Source organism: Ammodytes marinus (genome assembly GCF_949987685.1).
Source record: "Ammodytes marinus genome assembly, chromosome: 17".
Taxonomy (NCBI): Eukaryota; Metazoa; Chordata; class Actinopteri; order Uranoscopiformes; family Ammodytidae; genus Ammodytes; species Ammodytes marinus.
This window is the reverse complement of record NC_137221.1, coordinates 7,559,403-7,583,933: the sequence shown is the minus strand read 5'-3', so window position 1 is coordinate 7,583,933 and position 24,531 is coordinate 7,559,403. Positions and strand designations below refer to the sequence as shown.

Sequence of the window (24,531 nt, the reverse complement as noted above, 5' to 3'; positions counted from 1 at the left end):
GTCACACGCCTATGCCTACGCCAAGTCAACTGAGGAAACCCCAATTAAATCTCTGGTAAGTGGATCCTGTGCCCTAATGATCATTCATGAATTCGAATGGATGCATTTTATTCTGAAATTTCTGAGCGGAAATTGTTATCCCACGCTTTGTAACTTGCCTAACCTGCGGCTCTCGGGACTGACTGGAGCTTTTTATTCCCGCACTGTGGATTTTCCACTGAAGACCCGCTGGATTGAACTGCGTCTCTCATTTGAACAAGTTTCTAATAATTTATCATTTCAAACATTCCCAGCTGCTTGTCCTTCTAAATCGGATCCTGCTCTATTTCCACATATATTCGTTTTTTCTCATTTTTGATCACTTTTTTCCTTGTATTCCGGTTGGATTTACTAAGGGCGTGTTTGGGCGATCTGTACCGGGAGTTCCATCTCCTGTACTGGTGCGACTCTGAGGAATGACAGCAACTGGAAAGGGACTGCGATCCGCTTGAATGGAAACAATGGATTATAAGGAGCTTGGACATCATTTCGAGGAGAAGCTGACAATAACAGACAAAAGTGAGTAGCCTATATGTTACAGTCAATAACATAGGTCATAAATAACGTGACTGTAGAATGAAGGTGGCTTTGATTATAGATAGGCTTATGTTATTTTCTTTTATCTTTTGATCCTACTAATCATAATTACATTTTATTTTATTTGTGTCAGTATTTTGGGAAGTGGATTTGAGATCCATCAGCTTTCGTCCCTTTAAAAAATAATCCTAAATGACGCGATGTTTGTCCGTCCATGGCAACCCCCCTGGCTGTAATTCCTCCACAGTAGAAACCCAGTGGGCTGACCGCCTGCATCTCTAACAGGCGGGTCCTAACCGGCAGTCATCCTGGAAATGCTGCACCGAGCTGTGGTCTCCATTACTCAAACACGTCAGTGGTGCACAGAGTGCAACATGGCCCACATATGCAGTTCAACGCTGCAAAAATACACAACTGCACATTATTAGTGGGATTCTAAACAGATCCCTGATGGGGCGTAAAAAAGAAAGAAAAACTCTTTTATCTGCCTCTGGTGTTGAAATGTAATGTCTTGCTCAAGGGCACTTCGGCAGCTTTGAAAGAGGCTGCTGCAATATCTGCTCAAGATTTATTTAGAGTAAAAACCTTATAATTATGCACAAGTACGCAGCTCAAAGTGTGTCCCATTTTTTCCTATTGTACTGTAGGCTACACACTATCAGTATCATGGTTTATTAATCTATGAAACCCTGAATTATTCTTTATGTTTTTCTAGCATTCACTCTGATTTCTCCATTGTTTTAAGGTCTGAATACGAGATTGTGAAGCTGTTTTTTTTTCTGGTTCTACTTTGCCCTTGTAAGCGTGAAAAACATACCAACATATTCAATTCATCCATATGAATGCATACACACGCATAGGACGACGCCCACCATGTTGCCTCCTCATCTCCACATCCATCTCATATTTTTCCCCTTGACCTGTGCTGCTGGTACAAGGTGACTTTCTGCTTATTGGCAGCCCTTCCTCCCCCGCACTCACATGCACACACACACGCACACACACGCCACCCCGTTTCCACTTGATGTGGTCGAGGGTTGGTATGGAGGTAGAAAACGTCTGCTGCAGCTTTTTATCACAGCAGGCTGTCATGGTACTAGCTCGCTCACTGCATGTGTGGGAGTCAAGAGGAAGAATGGCAATTATCCGCACTCAGATATATCCATGTTTCGGCCAATTGTAATAAGCATAAACGACCAGTTTGAGCCCTTTTAGCAAGCCTGAAAATTAGAAAAAAAATAATTATTGTCGTTGTAGTTCTAGGTAGGCCTACTGTCATTATACTTGCCTCCAATGAAAGGAGACTTTTCGGCGTTTAAAGGCGCAAAGTGTAATGATTTTGATCATCAATGTTATAGATATTGCTGAGTTGTGTACTAAAAACATCACAACGTCGCAAAGCCTTTCAATGACAGGGAGTCGTTACTCCTGTCGTTCTTCCTGTAAATTCTGGTGAAACCATCTGTTATTGAAAACACAGGGAGTAGAGGATAATACGGGGAGAGGAATTCACTGCATTGTATTGTTGTTTGTTGTGTTGTGTTGTTTTGTTTGCACCATCGTGATGGACCACGATTATTCTGCGTATTCTCTCGCTGAAGCTGTTCCACACAATGTCCCATGATCCCGTGCAACATCGTGACGTCATCAAACCTAGTCTTTTGGTATTGTATTGATCGTAAGCCCCCTAGCAGTGGAATATAAAATATGAAGCGTTTAAAACCAAAAAGTTAATACCAGTGTTAAGTTTACAGAGGCACAAACATAGTATTTTAAAACCTATTGCCGAAGTGATATTTGGTTCTTAAAATGGTAGATCTGTGAAGGTTTCAGCAAGGTTTTAACTGGATGCTTCTTCCTCATTGGTTAAGATGATCGAGTACCATCTTGTTTGTATGTTATCAACTTTGAAACTGTCCTTTGGTTCAGTTTAATCATGAGACTTTTGTGTTATAGGACGCTGTACGTTTAGCTGTAAGTGTGCTTGATGAAACACTCAACAAACTCACATATGTTCCCGAGCAAATTCCCCCTTCAATAATCTATCTAAGGTGAGAAACAAAGCGTGTTTTGGTTGCAGGCCTTTATTCCCTGGAGAGCTCCGACCAGCATGACGTTATCAGCGAACGCTAGACGCCGAAAAAGGCCGGGGCGTTAGATAAACAGACACATTCTTCCTCTCTGACTCCTTTCTGAGAGCTGAGAGTCTCATTCAAAGGTTGGATTGTTTTGTTTCTGAACAGCCTCCGGAGCTGTGAGAGGGCAACATAATCCCTTATCGAAGTGATTTATACAGACATTTGCTTCAGATCTAATGCATGTAGATGGACCACACACACACACACACACACACACACACACACACACACACACACACACACACACACACACACACACACACACACACACACACACACACACACACACACACACACACACACACACACACACAAATGCACACACTTAACCCTTGTGTCACCCCTCACACCCTCTGAAACCAGTCAACCAGCCACATTACGTCACCTCATCATCAGTCCATGCTACAGAGCAGAGCTGTTTTTTCTCTTTTCTTTGAGGACACACAGCTAGCAGCTTCCTGTCCACACACCAAGCCCCTCCAAGACATGACATGTTCAAAGGGTCTCTGTTTGCAGCTCACAATAGGAGTGGCACCGGCTTCCTTCGTTGAAACAATTCACCTTTTGTGTGCTGCAGACGGAAGAACCCTCTGGTTTCTATAGGAGTTTCAATTGTACACGTCTACATCTCCTTCCCAGGAAAAAAAAAAACCCTTCTCTTTTCTTGATATCTGCAGTGTCTCTGTACCAAGTATTTTCCGGCCCCGTTGCCCTGCCTACAGTCACAGTCCCAGTGTGGAGTTTAAACACTCCTCTCTGTGGAAGTAATCATGAGACGTGGACTCCCTTTAGGCTCGGCCAGCTTCCCAGTCATGCTGACGTTATGATTTTGGAACACGTTCAACATCACAGCCGGGCTGGAAATGTAGATTTTGGCCCAGATTCCCTCTTCTCCGTCTTCCTCCGGATTCCCCCCCTATCATTAGTCGTCCTCCACCATTCAACTCAGAGAAGAAACCCTATGGCCTTTGGTTCTACACACAGAGACCTCTCTTAGCTTGAGCCCACTCATTTGAGCACGACATCAAACTACAGAGGGCATCTCCAAACAACTCACGGAGTAAACTCTATCTTAATTAGCTATTTAGCTATTGTACAGTTTATATAATCTGATAATTAGATTTTTTTTTATATTATGTGATACATTTGCCCTGTGTACATTTCATATGTGCAGCGTGAGAATAGGAAGATATAGGCGTAGCAACAGTAAACTTAAGCAAACTATTAGAATGAAAATAGTTGTTTATTAATTGTCCCTTGATCCACTAACTGATTAAATATCACACCTTTAGAATGTGTCACCCTCATTTCTTAATTACCACAGAGTTTTTTAATACTGTTTCTGTCCACATTGAGGTAAAACAACTCAAACTACGAACTAAAGAAAAAGCTCCTGTAAATATAGCCTCTGAAGTCCAACAGAGCTCAAGATCTAAAACAATCAGATTGTGTTTCAAATGCTTGAACGTAAACCGCTGTGTTACGATTAGGGGTGTCGACGACATCAGCTGGAACGGATCAGAGAGAGGTTTAGACAGGCAGTTTGTTGTTATTGTTTGAATTGAGAGGACCCTTAAAGAAGAAGTAGAAGAAGAAAACGGACAGAGGAGCCATAGCAGACCAGAGCGCTCTCTCCCCTACACTCCACGTCAGCGATTCCTGTGACCAGATGCTATAAATCACGGCCATGACACCACGGGAAACGGACGGGAAATGCTCTGTTTTCAGAGTCTGAAAAAGGAGAGAGAAGGATTGAGCTTCCTGCGAGTTTATGAACAGATTAGTCATGTTTCCCTTTTTGCATCCGGCGAGGAAAAAAAATGCAGAAGTCATGAATGGGATGTGGATATTATTAATAATCCTGTTTGCAGCATAATCCTGTTAGGGAACGGGTGTGAGGCAGAGTTTAGTCATGAAAGGAACTGTCGTATCACATTGCTTTGATAGTCAAAGGAGCAACACCTATACAACACTAACACATCTGTAGCCATTTAAAAGGTAATGTGGAGGGAGACGTATGATAAATCAGAGGTGCTTACCGACTGGATTTTGTCGAGATCAAAAAAGACTCGCACCTCACCTTTGACTTTAACACCAAATACTTGTTACTTTATTTACTAAGATTTAAGATGCTGTTATAAACTGGAAGCTAATGACCAATAATGGGAATTGGACTTGACTCGGGACGTCGTTGCCAAGACATGAGACTTATTTGCGACTCAACTCATTAATCAATTGTTTCAAGCATATATGCCAAGTTGCATCCTCTCCTCTGTAACGATTTGCTGCTGTGATGAAAACCTGAATATCTTTAGGTTTTTGGCTGTTGCTTTGACAAAATCCGGCACCAAAAAGAGTACTGAGCTATGATATTCAGCCCTACTGGGAAAGGTCACATGAATCTGGTGCTGCTCTGCACTTGAACGCAGCTTAAATATTGAAGCTGAAGATTCACTTTGATGTATTAGACACCTACACTACTGATTGTGTCCTCGGGGCGTCTCAAGCTGTGCCCGACTCCCCTTTCTCTGTCTTTTTTCATCCTGCAGTTCACTCAGATGTGACTTCCCTTGGGGCATTGGCTGTCTATTAAAGTTTAATTGATCAACGTTACGTGCTAAATAGGAGATGTTTCATTCATTATTTACTTCAAAGTAGAACTCTTGATCTCAAATTTCTTCTCCAAAGCAGATGATACAAAAAGATGGCAAGTATTTTTTATTCGATTTCAAGAACTCTCTGAATTTGGTGATTCAGCTTCATCAGCTCTCAGCTGTTTCTTCAACAATTACTAGCCATTTATTTCGTATCAGGTTTAGGTTTCGGGTAAGCCCCCACTCGATGTTACCCATGATGCTTTGCAGTATGTACGGGATGTTTACATTGATGTGTTTCTCAAACCTCTGAGGAATCACTAACAGATGCAACCCCAACCCCCCTTCCTTCTGCTTTGTAGTGTATGTGTGTTCTTCTGAGCTGATGTAGCTACATAGGATGTACACACGCATAACACACACACACACACACACACACACACACACACACACACACACACACACACACACACACACACACACACACACACACACACACACACACACACACATGTCAGCCACCTTAAAACAACTCAGTCACAGGACCCAGTGGCTCTAATATTAGAGTGCAGATGATGGCTGATGCTTGTTCCTAAAAGCACCACTGCAACCTAATTCAGTCTGGAAGACAGGACGACACATGTTTATGATCAGCCATCTTGACAATGGTCCTGACTGCACACACATGCTTCAGCTTCAAAGAGAAAATATTCAACTTGTGCTTGTGCTGTGTTGTCATGTGGCACATCAGATGATTCCATTCTGTTCTTCTCTCTTTTCCAAAACCTCTCCAAATGATTTTCCCGAGCTGCACTCACACCAGTGAAAATGCAGCTTCTCCTGCTGCACCAGGCAATTGATTACCACTGCAGTCTCCTATAATGACGGCATTTTATTTCTTCCATTACGACACACACACGCCGCAGTGACCCTCTATAGCTGCTCACTGTGGCCCTCTTTGTGTGTGAAGGTGTGTGTGTGTGTGCGTGCGTGCGTACATGAACCTATCTATGAAAAGCTCTTCTCCAGAATGAAAGATGAAGACCAAGCTGCAGCCAAAATGTCAGTGCCGTATATCTGAAGCTGGTCAGGTTTTCCTCTGGTCCAAAGGGCTTTGAGTTGACAGTAAACACTGTGCTGGTTGCCATGTTTGATGTACAGTATCTGATGGTCTTAGCTGCTGTAAATCACGGAAGGGCCGTGTGACCTCGGTAAAGCATCATAAATGTCCTCCGATAAGGTCGATTTTCTCTCAAGAAAGATTTAACGTTGAAGCACTGTCCCTTTTGATCGTTAGTGAAAAGAGGTACAGAATCCTCGTCAGCATGTCAGTTATATAACTTTAATGTTTCATGCTCCCCCCATGAATTAGAAAGGTCAATAAGTCAATAATGTTTGCAAAACGTGCATTATCAATTAATAGCTTGATTATCATGTTTATTACAATATACAGCTAAATATTCTTTTAGTTTACAAGACCTTCATAACTCCAACAATCAAATGTAACTGACGATCTTCTGTGTAACTGACTTTGTGTGCATGCTGTAATGACTTGATTATTCTAAATTCACGTTGTGCAAAAACAAAAATGCATATTAATCAAACTCATTTCATATATCCTCGAGCGCCAGCATCAAGATCCTTGTCTGTTTTTCCTTTAGAAGATTTCTTCAACAATTAAGAGCCATTCATTTCATTTCAGTGGATGTTCTTTTCCCCAATTCCTTTTTGAACTTGCTGTTAAAATTTTAGTTTTACATAAAGATTGAGCACAACATTTAATCATTTATTATTTCCATGTTACAAAGCATCATTTGTTGACCGGTCAATGTGACTTCTGCGCCTCGAAGCACTGTAACCAGACCTCAGCTGACATTAAACTTAGTTCGTCATCACACCTCCCCATGCTGCCAGGTCAACGTTAGTCAGCCAGACACAGTTATGCCCTACTTTAAAGGGCCAAAACAAGAGTGTGGGGGGAAAGCTGTCATTCGCATACACTTGCAGCAGCTTTATTCTGTTGTTTTATCAAATAAAGACTATAAGACTTATCAAAGGTAGAGTCAACCATTCTGGAGAATGCTTGTCAAAATCCCTTTTTGTAAAAATCAGTGAATATCTTTTCAAAATCCACTACCAGTCTGTGCTGTGTGCACTGCAAAGAAAAAACAGTGTTAATACACAGCCTAGGCTCTGTAAACGGGCATCTTGCTAGCTACAGTGGGCCCCCTTTGTTTACATACCCATTTAAAGAGCCTAGGCTGTGTATTAACACAAGATTTTCTTTCCAGCGCACACACAGTACAGACAGGTAGCGGATCGTGTGGAGATATTTCACTGATAATAAGTTAATTTGAAAATAAGCGTTCTCTCGATTCACTGACTCCACCTTTAAATATCGACACAAAAGTCCTCAGTAGACTAACATATCAGCTGGAACCTGCTACAGTCTGTCTTAGAATAATGTCCGGATAAATAAAGTAAAATAAATCAGAAAGGACTAAAAAACATTTTTTTTTTAAACCTATATACTTGCAAACTCTCGTCCAGGCTTTGATGAAGAACGTGGTAAGTGTCTGAAGGATGCCGATGTTTCAGTTATGAGAGAAACAAACACGGTGGAGATCAGCTGCAATGCGACTCATTGTTGCCGCAGCATTTCTGTTTGCTTTTCATTTCTGTCTTTTGTTTCCGAATCAGAAACATGTTTTTTGCCAAGCCGCTTTTCACAGACAAAGGAATTTGCCTCTGTGCTGTGGAGCACAACGATACAAATAAACACAGTGAAAAGAATAGCACTGTATAAGTCAAGTCATAAACATAAAATATAAAAAAACATTCAAATGTAGAGGCTGGGTTAAAAAACAACTACAGTTGCAAAAAGGTACATTGATGAAATGTATTGTCTCTGTTTTATTTTTGATCTTAGTAACTTTGTCAGTGGTGTTCAGGGCTGAGTATTGTTTGAGAAGTGTCTGTACTAGTGATTCCCATTTTTTTGTTGTTGCAATAATTGCATCTTTCTGTACTTCATAGTTTGTGCCTCTCTTTGTCTCTCTTGTTTCTATCATGTGCCCATGTGTCTATTCTCCCGTTGTTAAATCGTAGAGATGACCTAATGATGAGGTCATCACTGAGGAAGTGAGACTCCTTGACTACCAGCCTCAGTCACAACAAAACACTCTTAAGCTATTTTTTCTCTCTCGTCTCGACAGAAAAGCTCTTTCTCAGCAGACGCCATTTAATAATGGTTCCAAACTCTTCCCTGTATTTTTCTTGTTGCTTTAACTTTGACCTTATTCTTTAGATCAACTCTGAGCTGATGAATACAGACGCAGGGAAAATGTGAATAATAAATGATCCATATATGATTCATGCTTGGCTCAGTTTGTATGTCTTTGATGACTGGGTAATCCATTACTACTGTGGTTAATAAAACACATCTGGAGATCCCTCACGTGTGCAGCAGAGTAACATCCTGTCTTCCTGCCTCTTGTCGTTATGACTTTATCTATTGTAACTCTCATGTTTAGACCCAAACGCTCACCGGTTAATACATTTAATAGCTGGTCCTGTTTTTGTACTCTATTCATAGACAAGGGTATAGGGTATAGGGGTAATGAGGGTATAGGGTAATGAGACAATTGTATTTCACACTGATGTTTACAACCAGCATCTTGTGCCCTGATCAGTCCAAGTATTGTTTCAATGGAGGCACAAACTATGTCATACGGGTATCGAGAAGGCGTGTTTATTCTTATCTTTGCGGTCACGCAGGCAGTTTTTGATAAATTTTTTTCCAGGTATTTTGTATATTTCTGAGAAGCTTTATTTTGTGTGATTCTGCAAAAAAATTGAAGCTTAACAGTTTAAAAAAAAACTAAACATTGGACAGATATATTACAAGCTCATGGCCGTGTGTGGTGGCTTCACTTGTATCTATTGATTGCATGTTCAGTTATACCAAAGAGAAAACGCAGCAGAACAGCTGAAACACAGTAGTTCACAGAGGAACTGGTCTGTAATTGAAACCTAGCTTTCAAATTAAGGTTTCTCTCCTTTCATCAGTGCCGAGGGGCCACATCTCTTCTGGGACAGTGATTAGAAGCTGTTGGTTGCACACACACACACACACACACACACACACACACACACACACACACACACACACACACACACACACACACACACACACACACACACACACACACACACACACACACACACACACACACACACACACAGCTGTTGTAATGGGAGAATCCGAGGGGTTCATAGGTTCGTGCAGCATTTGTTTGGCGAGGCCTGAAGTTTTCCTGTGCCCCCTCAGAGGCAGTGGTGTAGTTGACTTTTGTGTGTGGGCTTTTATTGTTTCATGACCTTTTGATTCTCTCAGTTATTATCCTTCATAATGAGATAGGAGCTGGGGAGTGGATTTTGAGTCTAGTACAATGAACAACTGATATATATTTTATTTTTGCTGCTGTTAATGTGCGAATTGGTGTAATAATTTCATTTTATATGGGACATTTGATTGGTCTGTTCGGTTGACAACATCTTTTTCCTGTCTGTCAGTCCTTGGAGAGGGATCACTCCTCTTGCTCTTCCGGAGGGTTTTTTTTTGCTTCCCATTTTTCCTCGCTAAAGAGTTTTTATTTTAGGGAGTTCTTCCTCATCCAAATTTGAAGGTCTAAGGAAAGAGGGTGTTTGTTTTTAAAGCCCCCTGAGGCAAACTATTGTGTCAAACTGTGCTATAAATATGAAACTGACTTGACTCGACTTGACGTGCTGCAAACTGCAGCCGTGTGTTTCGCCTGTTGTTGTTCTCGGCACCATCGTCCCAGGAATGTTCTTCCTCTGCTTTTCCCTGGGGCGTGGAGACTTGTTGCCTGAGAGTTTTTCTTCCTTTTTTCCCTCTGCACAAAGGAAGAGGTGGCGGAAGCACTCATTAAGGATACATTCGCTCTTTCGACTGTGTGTAACCAGTCAAACAATGCTTCTGATAAAAGCAAAATGTCTGTTTTAGGTTGCAATATTGCCAATTCCTGCATTACATAATGTGATTTTGTGCAATCCGATATCTTCCCATCGCTTTGCCTAAATGTATAGTATTAAATCTCTTTTTTTTTGCAGGATTTTAATCCTTTGATTCCCTGCCACATACAGACACACACAAAAGACACACACTTGCTGTATAAACACGTGCATGGGGAATGTGGATGCCAGGGATTCCTGAGGTTGGCCTGACCCAGATCCAACATGTCCCACTCATCACACACACACACACACACACGCACAGTACACATATGCATTCACATACTGTCCCTTTAATGCACATAACTCCAAACAATAGAATCTGACCTGCTTCTCACAGCATGAGGTTATGTTCCCCCCAAGATAGGCCTATCGACATTATTCATATGACATTTCAATCCGATGTCGATTTTGAAGTATGTACCATTGTTAATGCAATATTGACATTATATACCTAATAACTGCCTGGCACATTAAACTAAAGCTAATGCAGTCTGTTACACATTTCATGAAGGTTACACTACAATGTTATGTAGCAGTCTTGTCTGTTTTAAATGGGGTTGACAAAATTATTATAACAAATTGGAGCTTTCAGAAGGATACCAGTTGAGTGCCGAAATTACGCTTTTTTCAAGACATTTTGACTTGTCAAAGTAGGAGAAGCATAATAATATGAATGATGGCTGAATATATTTTAGCTGCCATGGTTTCCTTGTGTTGTGTCACAGGGCCATGAATGAAGTATTGACAGCTGCGGATTTGCAGTGGACAGCGGACAATGCGCTTCTGAACATGCGATGATCAAGTTTCCGCATACGCAGACTAGTTTAGAGGAAAATGGGTTGAACTTGGTGACCTCGTAAGAGCAAGAAAAGATGCTCTTCTGTTTCATTTGGCTGGACAGCATGAGAAAGTGAAAAAAAAAATCGAACCAGAGCGATTCTAGAGACATCTTGTTGTCAAAATCACTTTTTGTTGAAGTCAGCGAATATCCCCTCTGCTGCCTGTCTGTACTCTGTGTGCGCTGAAAAAACAGTTTACAGAGCCTAGGCTGTGTATTAACTACAGATTTCTTTTTTTCTCAGCATGCACACACAGTACATACGTACAGGCAGCGGATCGTAATTCTTTTTTTCCCATGCACTGACCTCATTCCTGTTCAGTCCATCAGCTCATGGGAAATGTAATTTTGGGAAAATCTTGGGCCCAATGTTTAAGAGCATCCATGAGTATCTAAGTTTAAAAAAATATTTTTCCCAAGCATTATTAGTCAATTTCAGCTGAATATGGCAAAGTATGGCACCCGGTTTGAAACGTTACCAACTCTGATTAGGACGAGCTTCTCAGTTTTATTCCATTATCGGTTAAAACTGATTAATGACAGATGGATTTAGATTTTACCAGCCAAGGTGGCACACACACACACACACACACACACACACACACACACACACACACACACACACGTGCGCGCATACTGCTTAAACAAAGTTAAGTTTTCTGCCCTGCTTGTGTGTAGTACCACATGCTGCAGTTTGTGGTGACTGCGCCATCCCAATCCCAAGGTGCCTCGACAGAAGCCAACCCCTTTTATGGCCGAACATTCTCAGTGTGGCGCTTTACGCTATTTATAGTCTGTCACAGTGGCACAGAAACCTGAGATGGCTGTGGAGCGAGCCGAGGGAGGGGACGGACATCATGCTGAATTTGTGTTTCTGTGTTAAACGGAGCTTGTCACATGAATAGCTGATCAGGAGAGATACGGTGAACATGTATTACTGCAGAGCTGTGTGAATTGTCTTTGTTGATGCAGTGACAACACTTAAGAACATGTCCACTAATATTAACCTGCATATTATACAATCCCACATTATGACTTCAGTTTTTAAGAGTAATTATGCAAGTACTAGTGCATAGTTTACCTATAATAATTGTTGAATGCAGCATAATCTTAAGTAAAAGGTGCAAAACATCTAAGCCTACATCTGTTAATTTTCTTGGCCTTACTTTTATTTGGGACACAACCATTCTCGAAGTTTTGGAAATACAGTTCCCATAATGCTTGGGGGTACAGTGTGTAAAGTAAACAAGAACAGTGTTGCCATTGACTCATCGATCATCGATTTGTGGCACAAATTGCAGTGATTAAGTGATTAGTGTTTTTAAAGAGCCTAATTTGCTTTCATGAGCACGCCTCAAAGTTTTAAATTATTGGATCTCAATTTAACATTTAGAAAAGAAAAAAAATATTTTCTGCTGTAGTTATGAACCTTTATCAGACACAGCTGCAAGCCAGTCATCTTATGTTATCTTTCTCTTTGTGTCAATAACTAATATTTTAGACCCATGAAAATCTAAATACGAATACATACAAAGTTTAGTTCAACAGTAGCACAAATAAAGAAGTGAGTCATAAAATAAGAGTCTTTGAACCTCCTCAGTAAAACTATTTACTCAGCAGTTTATACTCAGCACCGTTTAGATGCAAGACAACAGACAACAGCCACACCCATAGCGTGCTTATGGTAATAACTATTTACAGTCGACTGTGCAGGATAAACTGGAGTCAGAGGAGGGATCTGGTCCTAACCGCCATCACATGCCTGTGTTCGGGAGTCTTTTTCGTGCAGCTTGTGTAATCCACAGTAATTAGATGAAGTAAAATGAACTTTTATAACCTAGATTTTCATAAGCAATCCAAGCAATCAAAGGCAAATTCAATTTTCTTTCTCCAGGTGTCTAGTTTAATGTTTTTCTGACAGTGTTATGTTGGTTTTATAATCAGCACCGCTTTAATTTACTTCTCTTTTAGCTTTAGGGTGTATTCACACATGCTGTGTTTAGTTCGGTTGAAACGAACTCAGGTGCACTTCCGCCTTCGGTGCGCATCTTTCAGACAGGTGTGAATACAGCAATCGCACTCGGGGGCGGACCAAACAAACGCTCCGAGACCCAGCTGAAGAGGTAGTCTCGATGCGCTTCAAAACGCACTCTGCTGCAGTTCGTTTGTGGTGTGAATTTGGCCGGACTCGATCCGACCCAATTGCAGGAAGCACTGCGCCTTTTCTTTCTTTTCTTTTTTAATAAATCGCCATCAGCTTCACATTATGGGAAAGTGTTGTTGTCGCCATTGTTAGGAAGATTAGTTGTGGTTTGACCGGGAGCCCCGAGCGAAAATATTACATTTGATAATGATGCGTGCGGATCAGCGATCAGAGATGGAGAGGAGCGTCTCCCGTAGCCTACAGTGCCAACAGGTTCACGCTGCGCTTTGCATGAAGTGTGTGTTTTTATTGTTCTTCCCAACGGGACCGTCAATACTGTCCCCGTGTCAGTTTGGTGCTGAACTGCGCCGAACTGACACCCAGCTGATACACAGCTTAATCAGCTGTGTTTCAGTTTGAGCCTATTCTTCACGCGAGTCGCGCGTCCAGCAGCAAAAATACAGTAAAAATTATGTTTCACATCGTAGGCTAGAAGCCACATAACGTGGCATTGTCATAGGGCTACATATTATAAACATATGAAACAACAATAATTAGATTTTTTTCTTCTTTATTTATAGGCTAGATGTAGGCATTTTTATTATTTTTAACTCCATATTATATCAATGATAAATTCGCAGTTTTTACTTCGTTCTTCCTGCTTCTCTCCACCCCAGAATGTCTGTCCAATGAATGAATGACCTTAGATCACGTGTGGTTTTGCTTCGTAATGCTGGTTCACTTGCAAAAGGAGCAATATGAAAGTGGACCACACCAAACAAAAAAATCCAAATTCTATTTGGTCTGGACCAAAGCAAGTGAACTAACGGACTTTCCATGTGTGAATACACCCTTATACTCATTCTTTTTTCTCCCAAGAATATTTTAAATTCTAGGAATCCGAGCGATCTCCATCACCCTGATCGTTCCTAATTTGGACTCCTCTGGCCTCTTACAGCCGTACAAGGCTCAAGAACTGATCAAATTCAAGAATCAGCCAAACTAAGTGAACTAGTAACCTTGTCATGTAAGAAGGAGCAATCCTCTGTTTGGCCAAATCCTAATCCCTGTGTTAACATCAGGTAGAAACCGTGCCATCCTGCATCTCCCTTTCTTATCTGCACACACACACACACACACACACACACACACACACACACACACACACACACACACACACACACAAACTCACACTTACTCGCACACACACACACGCTGGGGCACTAATTCACATCCTATTATTCCTCCATTAGTATTCTATGGAGCAACCTGTGCGTTAAGCTCTGTATTGAAGTACAACTGGAGAGGGGCCCAGTGTTAATCTGTGATTTGTGTGGTTGGGTGAATGTTTTGGACGGACGTCACACTCCATCTGCCCACCTTTGGCTGACTGGAGCGGAGAGCTGGCAGAGAGCCCGCAGACTCTCACCTTGTTGCATCACTATCTCTCATTGTGTCTCCAGCACTTATTTGTATAATGTCACATTAATCTTAAACTTGGCAGAGTCAGCTATTCTGGAGGAACGTTTGTTGTCAAAACCACTTAACATCACTTTGCGATCCGCTACCTGTCCATACTGTGTGTGAGCTGAATAAAATCTGGTATTAATACACATCCTATAGGCTTTGTATCATTGTGCACAACAAACAGCCTACAGGAGCATTCACTGACTCACCTTAAATCTCAGGCTCCCTCCAACAATGCAAAATACATATATAAAAAAAGAAAATGTATGAAGAACACAAGAGAATCTATGACATAATAGTGCAAACAAATTTAAAATATACGTAGGTATGACCTGGTATTGCTTTGATAGTGTCTCTGACTGTTTTGATGCTAATATTTTCCAGCAGCAATTTTGTGGATCTTCGAAGCGATAAGCTATGTTGATTAGCAAATACAAGCTGTAATACACAAGAGATTGCTATTACCGTTCAATTGCTAGTGTTCCCTTCCGACAGACAACAGAGGGCTGTGATAAGATAGGACGCTGATGTTCTAGTCTCTGGGCCTTAGCTGCTTCTGTCTTTATCTCTCCTCCTCCTCCCAAATCCTCCACTCCCTTTTTCCTCAGCCCTCTGTCATTGTAAAAACATCCTGCAGCTCTTCTCTCTCTCTCTCTCTCTCTCTCTCTCTCTCTCTCTCTCTCTCTCTCTCTCTCTCTCTCTCTCTCTCTCTCTCTCTCTCTCTCTCTCTCTCTCTCTCTCTCTCTCTCTCTCTCTCTCTCTCTCTCTATAGATCTCTCTTCTCACCCTTCACTTGTCCTTGTAGAAAGTGCTTAAATCGTCCCGTCTACTAATTCTTCCCCCCTCCATTCCCCTCCCATGCGTCACTGCAGCTTCAGTTTCTCACCGGCTTCTCCAGTCTGACATCCAGGCAGCGGGGTAATGGGAGGGATGCAGGATGTCCCGAGTGTGAAACCAAAATTGAAAGCAAAGACAGGATGTGTTTTGTTTTGTGTCTTTTTTCACTGCGTCTTTGTCAACTTCTGCAAGGGTCAGAGGTTAGGAAGTCTGGGCCTCTTGACCGGATCTGTGTGGGTGATGCATCAATGGTGTTAATGTAAGGAAGTTAACATACGTACCTTTGCTTTGTGTTACATACTCTTGATTTTGAATGCAGGGGTAATTTAATCTGCAGATTCAAAGGTGCACATATTCTACTAATTGTACATGTTAAAGTTAATCTTTAAGTCATGGCGAGCACCACACAACAGGCAAACCCAGTGGTGGCTCTAGGAGGAGCTTTGTCAAATCTGAGGAAATGTATTTAACTGACTAAATGTTACGGTTACGATGCTGGACCCAAGAGCAGACAGAGGCGAAGTAGGATTTAAATAAAAAGGTTTATTTAACGAGGTGGGGAGCAGGTGGTGAATGGGGAAGCCAGGGGTAGTGCAGCAGGTAGGTAGACTGGAGGTAGTGATCCGGGTAACTGCAGGCAGAGGAAAACACAAGTTAAGAAGGATCACAAAAACTATACGGGAAACTAGAACGAGCGAGTTACTAACAACTGGAGCCAGGCGTGAATAGTTACCACGGTAGGGAATGATAACGATCTGGCGACGACAGCAGGGAAACCAGGAGTAGATGTAGGTGAGTTGATTGGTGATGAGAACCAGGTGTGGAGACAGACAGGGGGAGTGGGAGTGGCAGAAGGAGGAGGAGCGCACAGCAGCCAGCTGTGATCACGACAGTACCCCCTCCTCAATGGACGCCTCTTGGCGGCCTAGGCCAATCTGGATGGGCCCGGTCTCCTTGACCACCTGGGGAAGAGGTTCAGGCTCAGAGAGGGGAACGTGGGGCTGAGGCTCAGGGTCCGTCACTGGAAACGAGGGCTCGGAATCCCAGACAGGAAACTGGAGACGAGGCTCTTGGTCCTTGACCACTTGGGGATGAGGCTCAGGGTTGAAGTCAGGATACCGGGGATCATAAAAAGGCTCCCTCGAGTGGCGCTCAGGAAGAGGCTCGCGGTCCCAGAAAGTCACCTGGAGATGAGGCTCCGAGTCCTTGACCACCTGGGGATGAGGCTCCGTCTCCTTGACCACCTGGGGAGCAGGCCCGGTCTCCTTGACCACCTGGGGAAGAGGTTCAGAGTCCTTGACCACATCCGGATGAGGCTCGGAATCCTCCAACACCTGGGGATGAGGCTCTGGCTCATAGAGGGGAAACTGGGAATACACAGGGGGCCCCACGGGCACCGGGGAATCGTCGGACACCTGGGGATGAGGCTCTGTGCCCCAGAGGGGAATCGGAGAATATGGTTTACGCTCCAAGAGGGGATGAGGCACCGGCTTCTGGACGGGATACTGCGGATAAGGCACAGGGCGCTGGACGGGATACTGCGGATAAGGCACAGGGCGCTGGACAGGCACCTGGGGATGAGGCACAGGGTGCTTGAAAGGCAGCTGGGGATGAGACACAGGGTGCTTGAAAGGCACGTGGGGACGAACTGTGTGGCCATTAGAGGCCCGAGCATCAACCGTGCAGGCCAGCTTGAGGCAGGAAGGAGAGAGGATAGTGTCAGGGAGGACCGGTGTGTTCACAGCGGTGAATTGACGAGAGAGGGCGTCAGGCTTGACGTTGTGGGACCCGGGCCGGTAAATGAGGGTGAAATTGAAACGTCCAAAAAACAAGGCCCACTGGGCCTGACGGGAACTTAGGCGCTTGGCCGTCTGAATGTAAGACAAATTCTTGTGGTCGGTCCAAACCACAAACGGCTGTTCTGCCCCCACCAGCCAGTACTGCCATTCCTCCAACGCCAGTTTAACAGCCAGCAGTTCTCTGTCACCCACCTTATAGTTACGCTCAGCAGGAACCAGCCGGCGAGAGAAAAAAGCGCAGGGGTGAATCTTCTCATCAGAAGCTGAGCGCTGGGACAGGACCGCCCCCACCCCAGTGTCAGATGCATCAACCTCCACGATGAACTGCCTGGAGGGGTCCGGTTGGATAAGGATGGGAGCAGACGAGAAAAGCCTTTTAAGGTCGGAGAAGGCAGCGTCCGCCTCAGGCGTCCAGGCAAATGGGAGGGCAGGAGAGGTGAGACGGGTGAGAGGGGCTGCAACCCTGCTGTAGTCACAGATGAACCTCCGGAAAAAATTGGCAAATCCCAGAAACTGCTGCAGTTTCTTGCGGGAATCAGGGATGGGCCAGTCTGTCACTGCCCTGACCTTCTCCATGTCCTCCCTCTCAGGACGGGACAAGTTAAACAGGTGACTACTGGGCAAAGGGGCGCCGGGGAGGAGATCAGTGGCACAGTCATAGGAGCGATGAGGAGGCAGGGTGAGCGCACAACACTTACTAAAGACCTCTCCCAGGTCATGATAATGTGAGGGAACCAAGGAGAGGTCGGGGGGTTCCTGTGGCAATGGAACACCTTCCTCTGCTGGTGACAGAGCAGATTGTAAGCAGGTGGAATGGCAAAAAGTGCTCCAACTCACCACCTTGCCAGAAGACCAGTCAAATTGGGGATTGTGCCGCTTGAGCCAGGGGTGACCCAGCACCAGGGGAGTGAGGGGAGACAGGATGACATGAAACTGAAGAATCTCGTGGTGATTACCAGAAACAATTAACTCAAGGGGCTTGGTACGGTGAGTAATAAGGGCCAGGTGGTGGCCATCTAAGGCGTTAACAGTTAAGGGAGAGGGTAATTGTTCCAAACTCATGCCAACCTGAGACGCGAAACCGGCGTCAATGAAGTTCTCCTCCGCTCCAGAATCCACCAGGGCTGACACAGGAAAGGGATGACCGAGGGACAGGAGAGTAGCATCCAGCAGTGAGCGAGAACAGTGAGGAACGGGGACGGAGGAGGCGTGGCACAGCAGGGCCCCGAGTCTCACGGCAGAGCCCTGCCCCTCGGGCAGTGACGGACAGGTGGAGATGAGATGCCCGGGCAGCGCACAGTACAGACACACTCCGGTCTTAATCCGATGACGCCGCTCTGCCTGGGTGAGACGTGTGCGGCCCAGCTGCATGGGCTCCTCTTCAGTGACAGCATGCGTCACGGGAGCAGAGAGGGCAGTTTCAGGGAAGTGTGGAGAATGGGAAGCAGCGGATGCCGGGGGCACGGAGCTGACTGTCTTCTCCCTACGCCGCTCGCGTAGGCGATTATCCAGCCGGATAGAGAGGGAAATCATTTCATCGAGAGTGTCCGCTTCCTCCCTAGTAGCCAGCTCATCCTTGATTGTCTCACTGAGACCGGAAAGAAAAAGCCCACGTAGTGACTTGTCGTTCCAGCCTGACCTGGCTGCATAGGTCCTGAACTCAACGGAGAACTCAGCTACACTGCGGGAGCCCTGACGTAGAGAAATAAGCCGTTTGGCGGCGTTCCCTCCCTCTACTGGGTGATCAAAAACCTTCCTCATCTCAGCTACAAAAAGGTCAAAATTGTCATTAACTGGGGAATCACTGTCCCATACTGCTGAAGCCCACGCTAGTGCATTACCCTTAAGTGACCCCAAAATGTAAGCGATCTTCGCCTTTTCAGTGGGGTAGGTGAGAGGCTGCTGACTGAAAACTAGGGAACACTGGATCAAAAAGGCTCTGCACGTACCCATGTCTCCAGAATAGCGCTCCGGCGCAGGAATGAAGGGCTCACGAGCTCGTGGCAGGTGTGACGGGAGAGTGGGAGCAGGCGGAGGTGCCGCTGGTAGTGGAAGCGCTGTGATGTGGGAGGCCAGTAAGTCCAATTGCGCACCCAACTGAGTAACTCGAGTAGCGAGATTCTTAAAGGCTTCCATAGCGTCCCAGAGGGCTTTGCTGTGCTCCGCAACCCGAGAGCCTTGGGCGGCGAGAGCTCCGCGGATAAAGTCCATGTCCGCTGGGTCCATTTTTGGCCAGATCGTTCTGTTACGGTTACGATGCTGGACCCAAGAGCAGACAGAGGCGAAGTAGGATTTAAATAAAAAGGTTTATTTAACGAGGTGGGGAGCAGGTGGTGAATGGGGAAGCCAGGGGTAGTGCAGCAGGTAGGTAGACTGGAGGTAGTGATCCGGGTAACTGCAGGCAGAGGAAAACACAAGTTAAGAAGGATCACAAAAACTATACGGGAAACTAGAACGAGCGAGTTACTAACAACTGGAGCCAGGCGTGAATAGTTACCACGGTAGGGAATGATAACGATCTGGCGACGACAGCAGGGAAACCAGGAGTAGATGTAGGTGAGTTGATTGGTGATGAGAACCAGGTGTGGAGACAGACAGGGGGAGTGGGAGTGGCAGAAGGAGGAGGAGCGCACAGCAGCCAGCTGTGATCACGACACTAAAACAATCATTTGATTATTAAACTTTGTTCATGAATGGTACTGTTGTACCCACATGAGCATTTTGTGCCTCACATTAAAGTCAAGGGATTTGTATATCAGTTTTGGTGTCTCTCTATGGGGGTAATTAAGCTTTATATCATAAATTATTCCCATGACAGTCACTGTGTAAGCATTCTTCTTTTAACGGAGAGAAGCACAAAATAGACATACACAACAAATCTCTAATGTTGTCCTACCACCAAAGTAAAAATGGATGCGTATATGTTTTATTAATTTTCTTTTACCGTAAATCTGTTGCTTTTGTTTACACTCCTTTTAAAGGCAACTGGGATTTATTCCCACGCTCGTCTCTCACCTACTGCTGGTGTGTTTGACACCTCTCCACAGGACTTAAACCTTCAGGGACGGATGTGGGATAGACTGATGTGTGTGAATGGCTTGTGAAAGAGATGTTATTGATTTCTAACGGGGCGAGAGCGTTGTGTTAGTGAATTCACAAAAAGGGATTTCCAGATTTAAAACGGTGAAGGCGAGTCAGCAATGGATGTAGAAAGAAAGTCACTAGTGTTCACTGGAAGCGTCACTTTGGAGACTCCACACTAATGGTGAATGACACGACAGCAAGAACTTATGCATTATTCAAATAGTATCACTGACTATACCAAAAAGAGGGTGATTTAAGCTAGTGTGTAAGTTTTTCATTATAAATGAATGTAGATTGCATTCAAGCCATTGCTTAACAGGTTTTCACAAAGTTGATTAAGCCTTATCAGCTCCACAAAGCTCTCTCTGTATTTCTTAGTATGGCAGCGTTTACAAACTTGACCCTGTGTCGCCCCTTGACACTGGCGCAGGAGTTTATAAAACTGTTAGTGTTGTAATATAGCAGATAATTGAACAAAACGTCCTCTATCAGGTTCGAATTCTGCTTTTTCACAGTATATTTTCTTGTTATTAATCGTTCATACTTTTTTGTTTTCTGTCTTGCAGCTCTGCCCCTGCTGCAGCCAGAGTCCCAGGTCATTCAGAATGGGGACAAGTGTTTGGGCAAAGACCCTCTGACTTCAGACGACTCGGCCTTCACTGACCTGTCCCCTAAGACAGACTGCAGTCCTGACACAGAGACACCCAACACAGAGACCCACACTAACACAGAGCCCCCCACCAGGACAGAGGCCTCCTCCAAGACAGATGGCCGGCCCTCCACACCGGAGAACAGCAGCAGCCCGCAGCCCAAGAAAGGTACAGTTATTATGGACAGGTTTTTTTTTTTCCAGACATCTTGGTTTTTGGTCTAAAATGATCACTACAAGGAAATGTTCAATTCTACACGTTCAAGATTTAGTTTTCATACAACAAACACAGAAGCATTCTTAAAATACAAAAATGCATTACAAAGAACACATAAGAGAATCTAAGACATGAAAGACACTTACTAAAAATATAGTACTAGTGTAAGTATTGTTACTTTGGCTGTTTTGATGATAATATCTCCAGCAGCAGTGTTGTTGATCTTTGAAGTAATAATCTACGTTGATTAGCAAACATAAGCTGTAATACACAAGATATTGTTATACCATGCAGTTTTGGTGCTTGTTTTTTTTCCATCAGACAGACAACAGAAGGCTGTGATCAGATAGCACGCTAGGTTTCTAGGTATGAAAAAGGAAATTAAAGCAGAACAAAGCAGTCAGGAGATATCGCTGCTTCGTTTTAATTAAACAGACACAATGCAAGGTCATAACTGTCATGATGTCGAATAGGCTGTTAAACAAGAGCTACAAATTGAAATGAGAATGAATTGAAGCAGAATGAAATGCTTACATTTTCCCATCTACCTCTTTTTTCCCCACATTATTAGTTATTTAAGAGCCGATGTAAAGAAAAACATGTAAAGTCAGCATTTTCTCAGACCACTGCCCACGATGGGACTGTATCAGGCTGTGGGCACACAAAGAAAAACTCCCACATCATCTGAAAAAAACACAAATGAAATCTTGTACAGGCGTTACAAGAATGAAAGGACTAGTAAAATGGAAGGTGTTGCATGTTTACCCTCCACGATTCATCTCTGACCTTGCTTTAAAAAGACAACATGTAAACATAATCAAAACTAAAAGCCTCTATGCATGGTTTTAACACACACGTCAAAATGGATGTTTGAATGTACATTAAGTCGTTCAATAGCAGACAGATGGTCGTGGCTGACGGCCAAAATCGCCATTTGTTATGGGGGAGACGGGATGTAGGCTATAGTGTGGAGGAAGAGTGATGATAGGGTGTGTGTGTGTTTGTGTGTGTGTGTGTGTGTGTGTGTGTGTGTGTGTGTGTGTGTGTGTGTATGTGTGAGTGTAGGGGTTAGATTTAGTGACGTCTCTAGTGGGACAAGAGATTTATTGCTGCCAGTGCTTCAAAGTGTCTGCTGCATATCAGCCGGACTGAAACGCTCGAAAAAAAGGAGGTGGGCATGAGAGAGTCAGGTTGCTATGGTGATGGGGCCGAAGGAGCTGTATGCCCCCCCCCCCCCCCCTACCCCACCCCCTCATCCCTGTGATTGGCTGAGAAAGCGCGACATAAAATATATCACATAGCACGGAGCGAGAGGAGGAGAAGGGCTCAGTGATGCACCCCGGGGAGTCATGCTATCCATCAGTGTGTATAAGGCTCTTCAGTCGTGGCTTTTCAAACAGCTTGAAGGAAAAGTATTGAAAAGAGCAACAACACAAATCCCCGCGTTGCACCGCTGCGTCTTTCACGGTGAAGCAGGATTCAGGCAGATTACAGCTGCAGAGGAGGGAAAAGCAGACGTCCAGCTACACAAGTGGTTTAGCATTGTGGAGCTGCATTGACCTTGGTGCTGAATCAATGAATGAAACCTGCACGGCTGAATTGTATCAAGTGGCTTTTTCATACACAGTCCAAAAGTCTGAGACCGTTAGTCAAGACATTTCTATTTGTGCAGGTGTCCATCTCTAGACTTGAACATTCTAAGGGTTTGATCCACTGCAGTATCATTCTCCCTCCCTCTCCTCTTTTTATCTTCACATGCTCTGTTCACCCTTATGTGACTGCAATAAATATCTAACATGGATGTTTCCGTAAATTGGCCTTTTCCCATGCATCCACAGTGAAAGGCTGACATTTCTTTGCCCACACTAAGCGTTTAGCCTTGTTTCTTCCTAAGATGTTTTACATTAGTCAATGATATTCAGACCTAGACAATCTTGTTCCAAATATTTCTGAACACAAACAGTTTTTAAAGTGTTTTTCAATCAAATAACCTTCTAAAAATATTAAACGGTTTAACATTCAAATATTAACAATTTTCAATGTGTTCTCAGAAATAAGCACGACACTGTATATCTGTAACATATACTTTATTTTCTGGTTTTCAGAGATACTGTTTGTCTTCTGCAGCCACCGCAGTGCAGTGAAAGTCAGTCGCATCTTGTTTGTGATACTCACAGCTCTGAAAAAAATACTCGTTAACATGTCTTGGTCCTCGTTTCTCGTGACAACCCACAGCCCCCAGTCATTTTAACAACTTCCTGCTGAAGAAATTTAGCAAAAAAAAGACCACAAATAAAATCTAATATATGTCTTATTTTCTGCTCCCTATCTGTGTCTAGGACTTATGGAAGATAGCCCAGATGTTTTTCTTCACCTGCTAATCCTAGGGGGGATCATAAGACAGACAGGCTGCCTCCGAGTGAGTTTTATGTATTCTTTTTCTTTTTCCCCACAGATGCCGTGAGCTCAGAGCAAAGACAGAAACAGGCCAAGGAGCGGAGAGAGGAGAGAGCCAGATATATCGGTAAGACTTGATAAACTAATACTGACATCACGTTTTCTTAAAACAAAAAGCTTGGGTCCTGAACTTGATTTCTCTAATAAGAAATCTCTGCATGAAGCTGGGGTTTGATCTCTTCTATTCTCTCCTTAATGAAGTATTAACTTTTCCTCTGACGTGACTGACGGTTGTTGTCGTCTCTCGTTGTTGTTTTTTCTCCTTGCATGGCTTTCAGAACAGGCAACTCAGCAGCAAGGTAAGGGGCTTCACTATAAAACCATCGCAGCCCTCATGCCATTCAGGAATAATCTCTAAAACTTCAGATCAGATTCACAGTCACACATTTTCTTTTTTCCCTCCATTGATCAATCAATCGTGTTGTATACATGTTTTTTTGTCATGATTTGTTGGAGACTTCTGAATCCATGTTACATTTAAGTTGAGACACTGCTGGTGAATAGGGTAACATTTTTTAATGACATATATCATCATGAAACTTTGCCAGTTGATTACTTGGATGTAAAAAGCCGGAGTTAAAATCGTTATTTCATTATCACAACATATTAGAGTCCATTGTTTTATGGAACAGATTTTGGACATAGCCTTCTTTCCTTTTTTTAGTTCAACGTATACTATGTAAAGGTCTTAAAAA

The 24,531-nt window shown here is 43.7% G+C and overlaps 1 protein-coding gene across 6 annotated transcripts in view; it reads left to right on the top strand.

Moving 5' to 3' along the window:
- Positions 1 to 215: 215 nt before the first annotated feature.
- The window catches only part of LOC307263771 (uncharacterized protein), a 42,491-nt gene continuing 18,175 nt past the window's right edge, over positions 216 to 24,531 (top strand). For all 6 annotated transcript variants that reach the window (XM_080045021.1, XM_080045020.1, XM_080045022.1 and 3 more), the window contains exons 1-3: positions 216 to 558; positions 21,080 to 21,331; positions 23,835 to 23,903. In XM_080045021.1, coding sequence (XP_079901147.1) covers positions 492 to 558; positions 21,080 to 21,331; positions 23,835 to 23,903 — 388 coding nt within the window. In that variant the 5' untranslated portion in view covers positions 216 to 491. The remainder of the gene's footprint in view (positions 559 to 21,079; positions 21,332 to 23,834; positions 23,904 to 24,531) is intronic.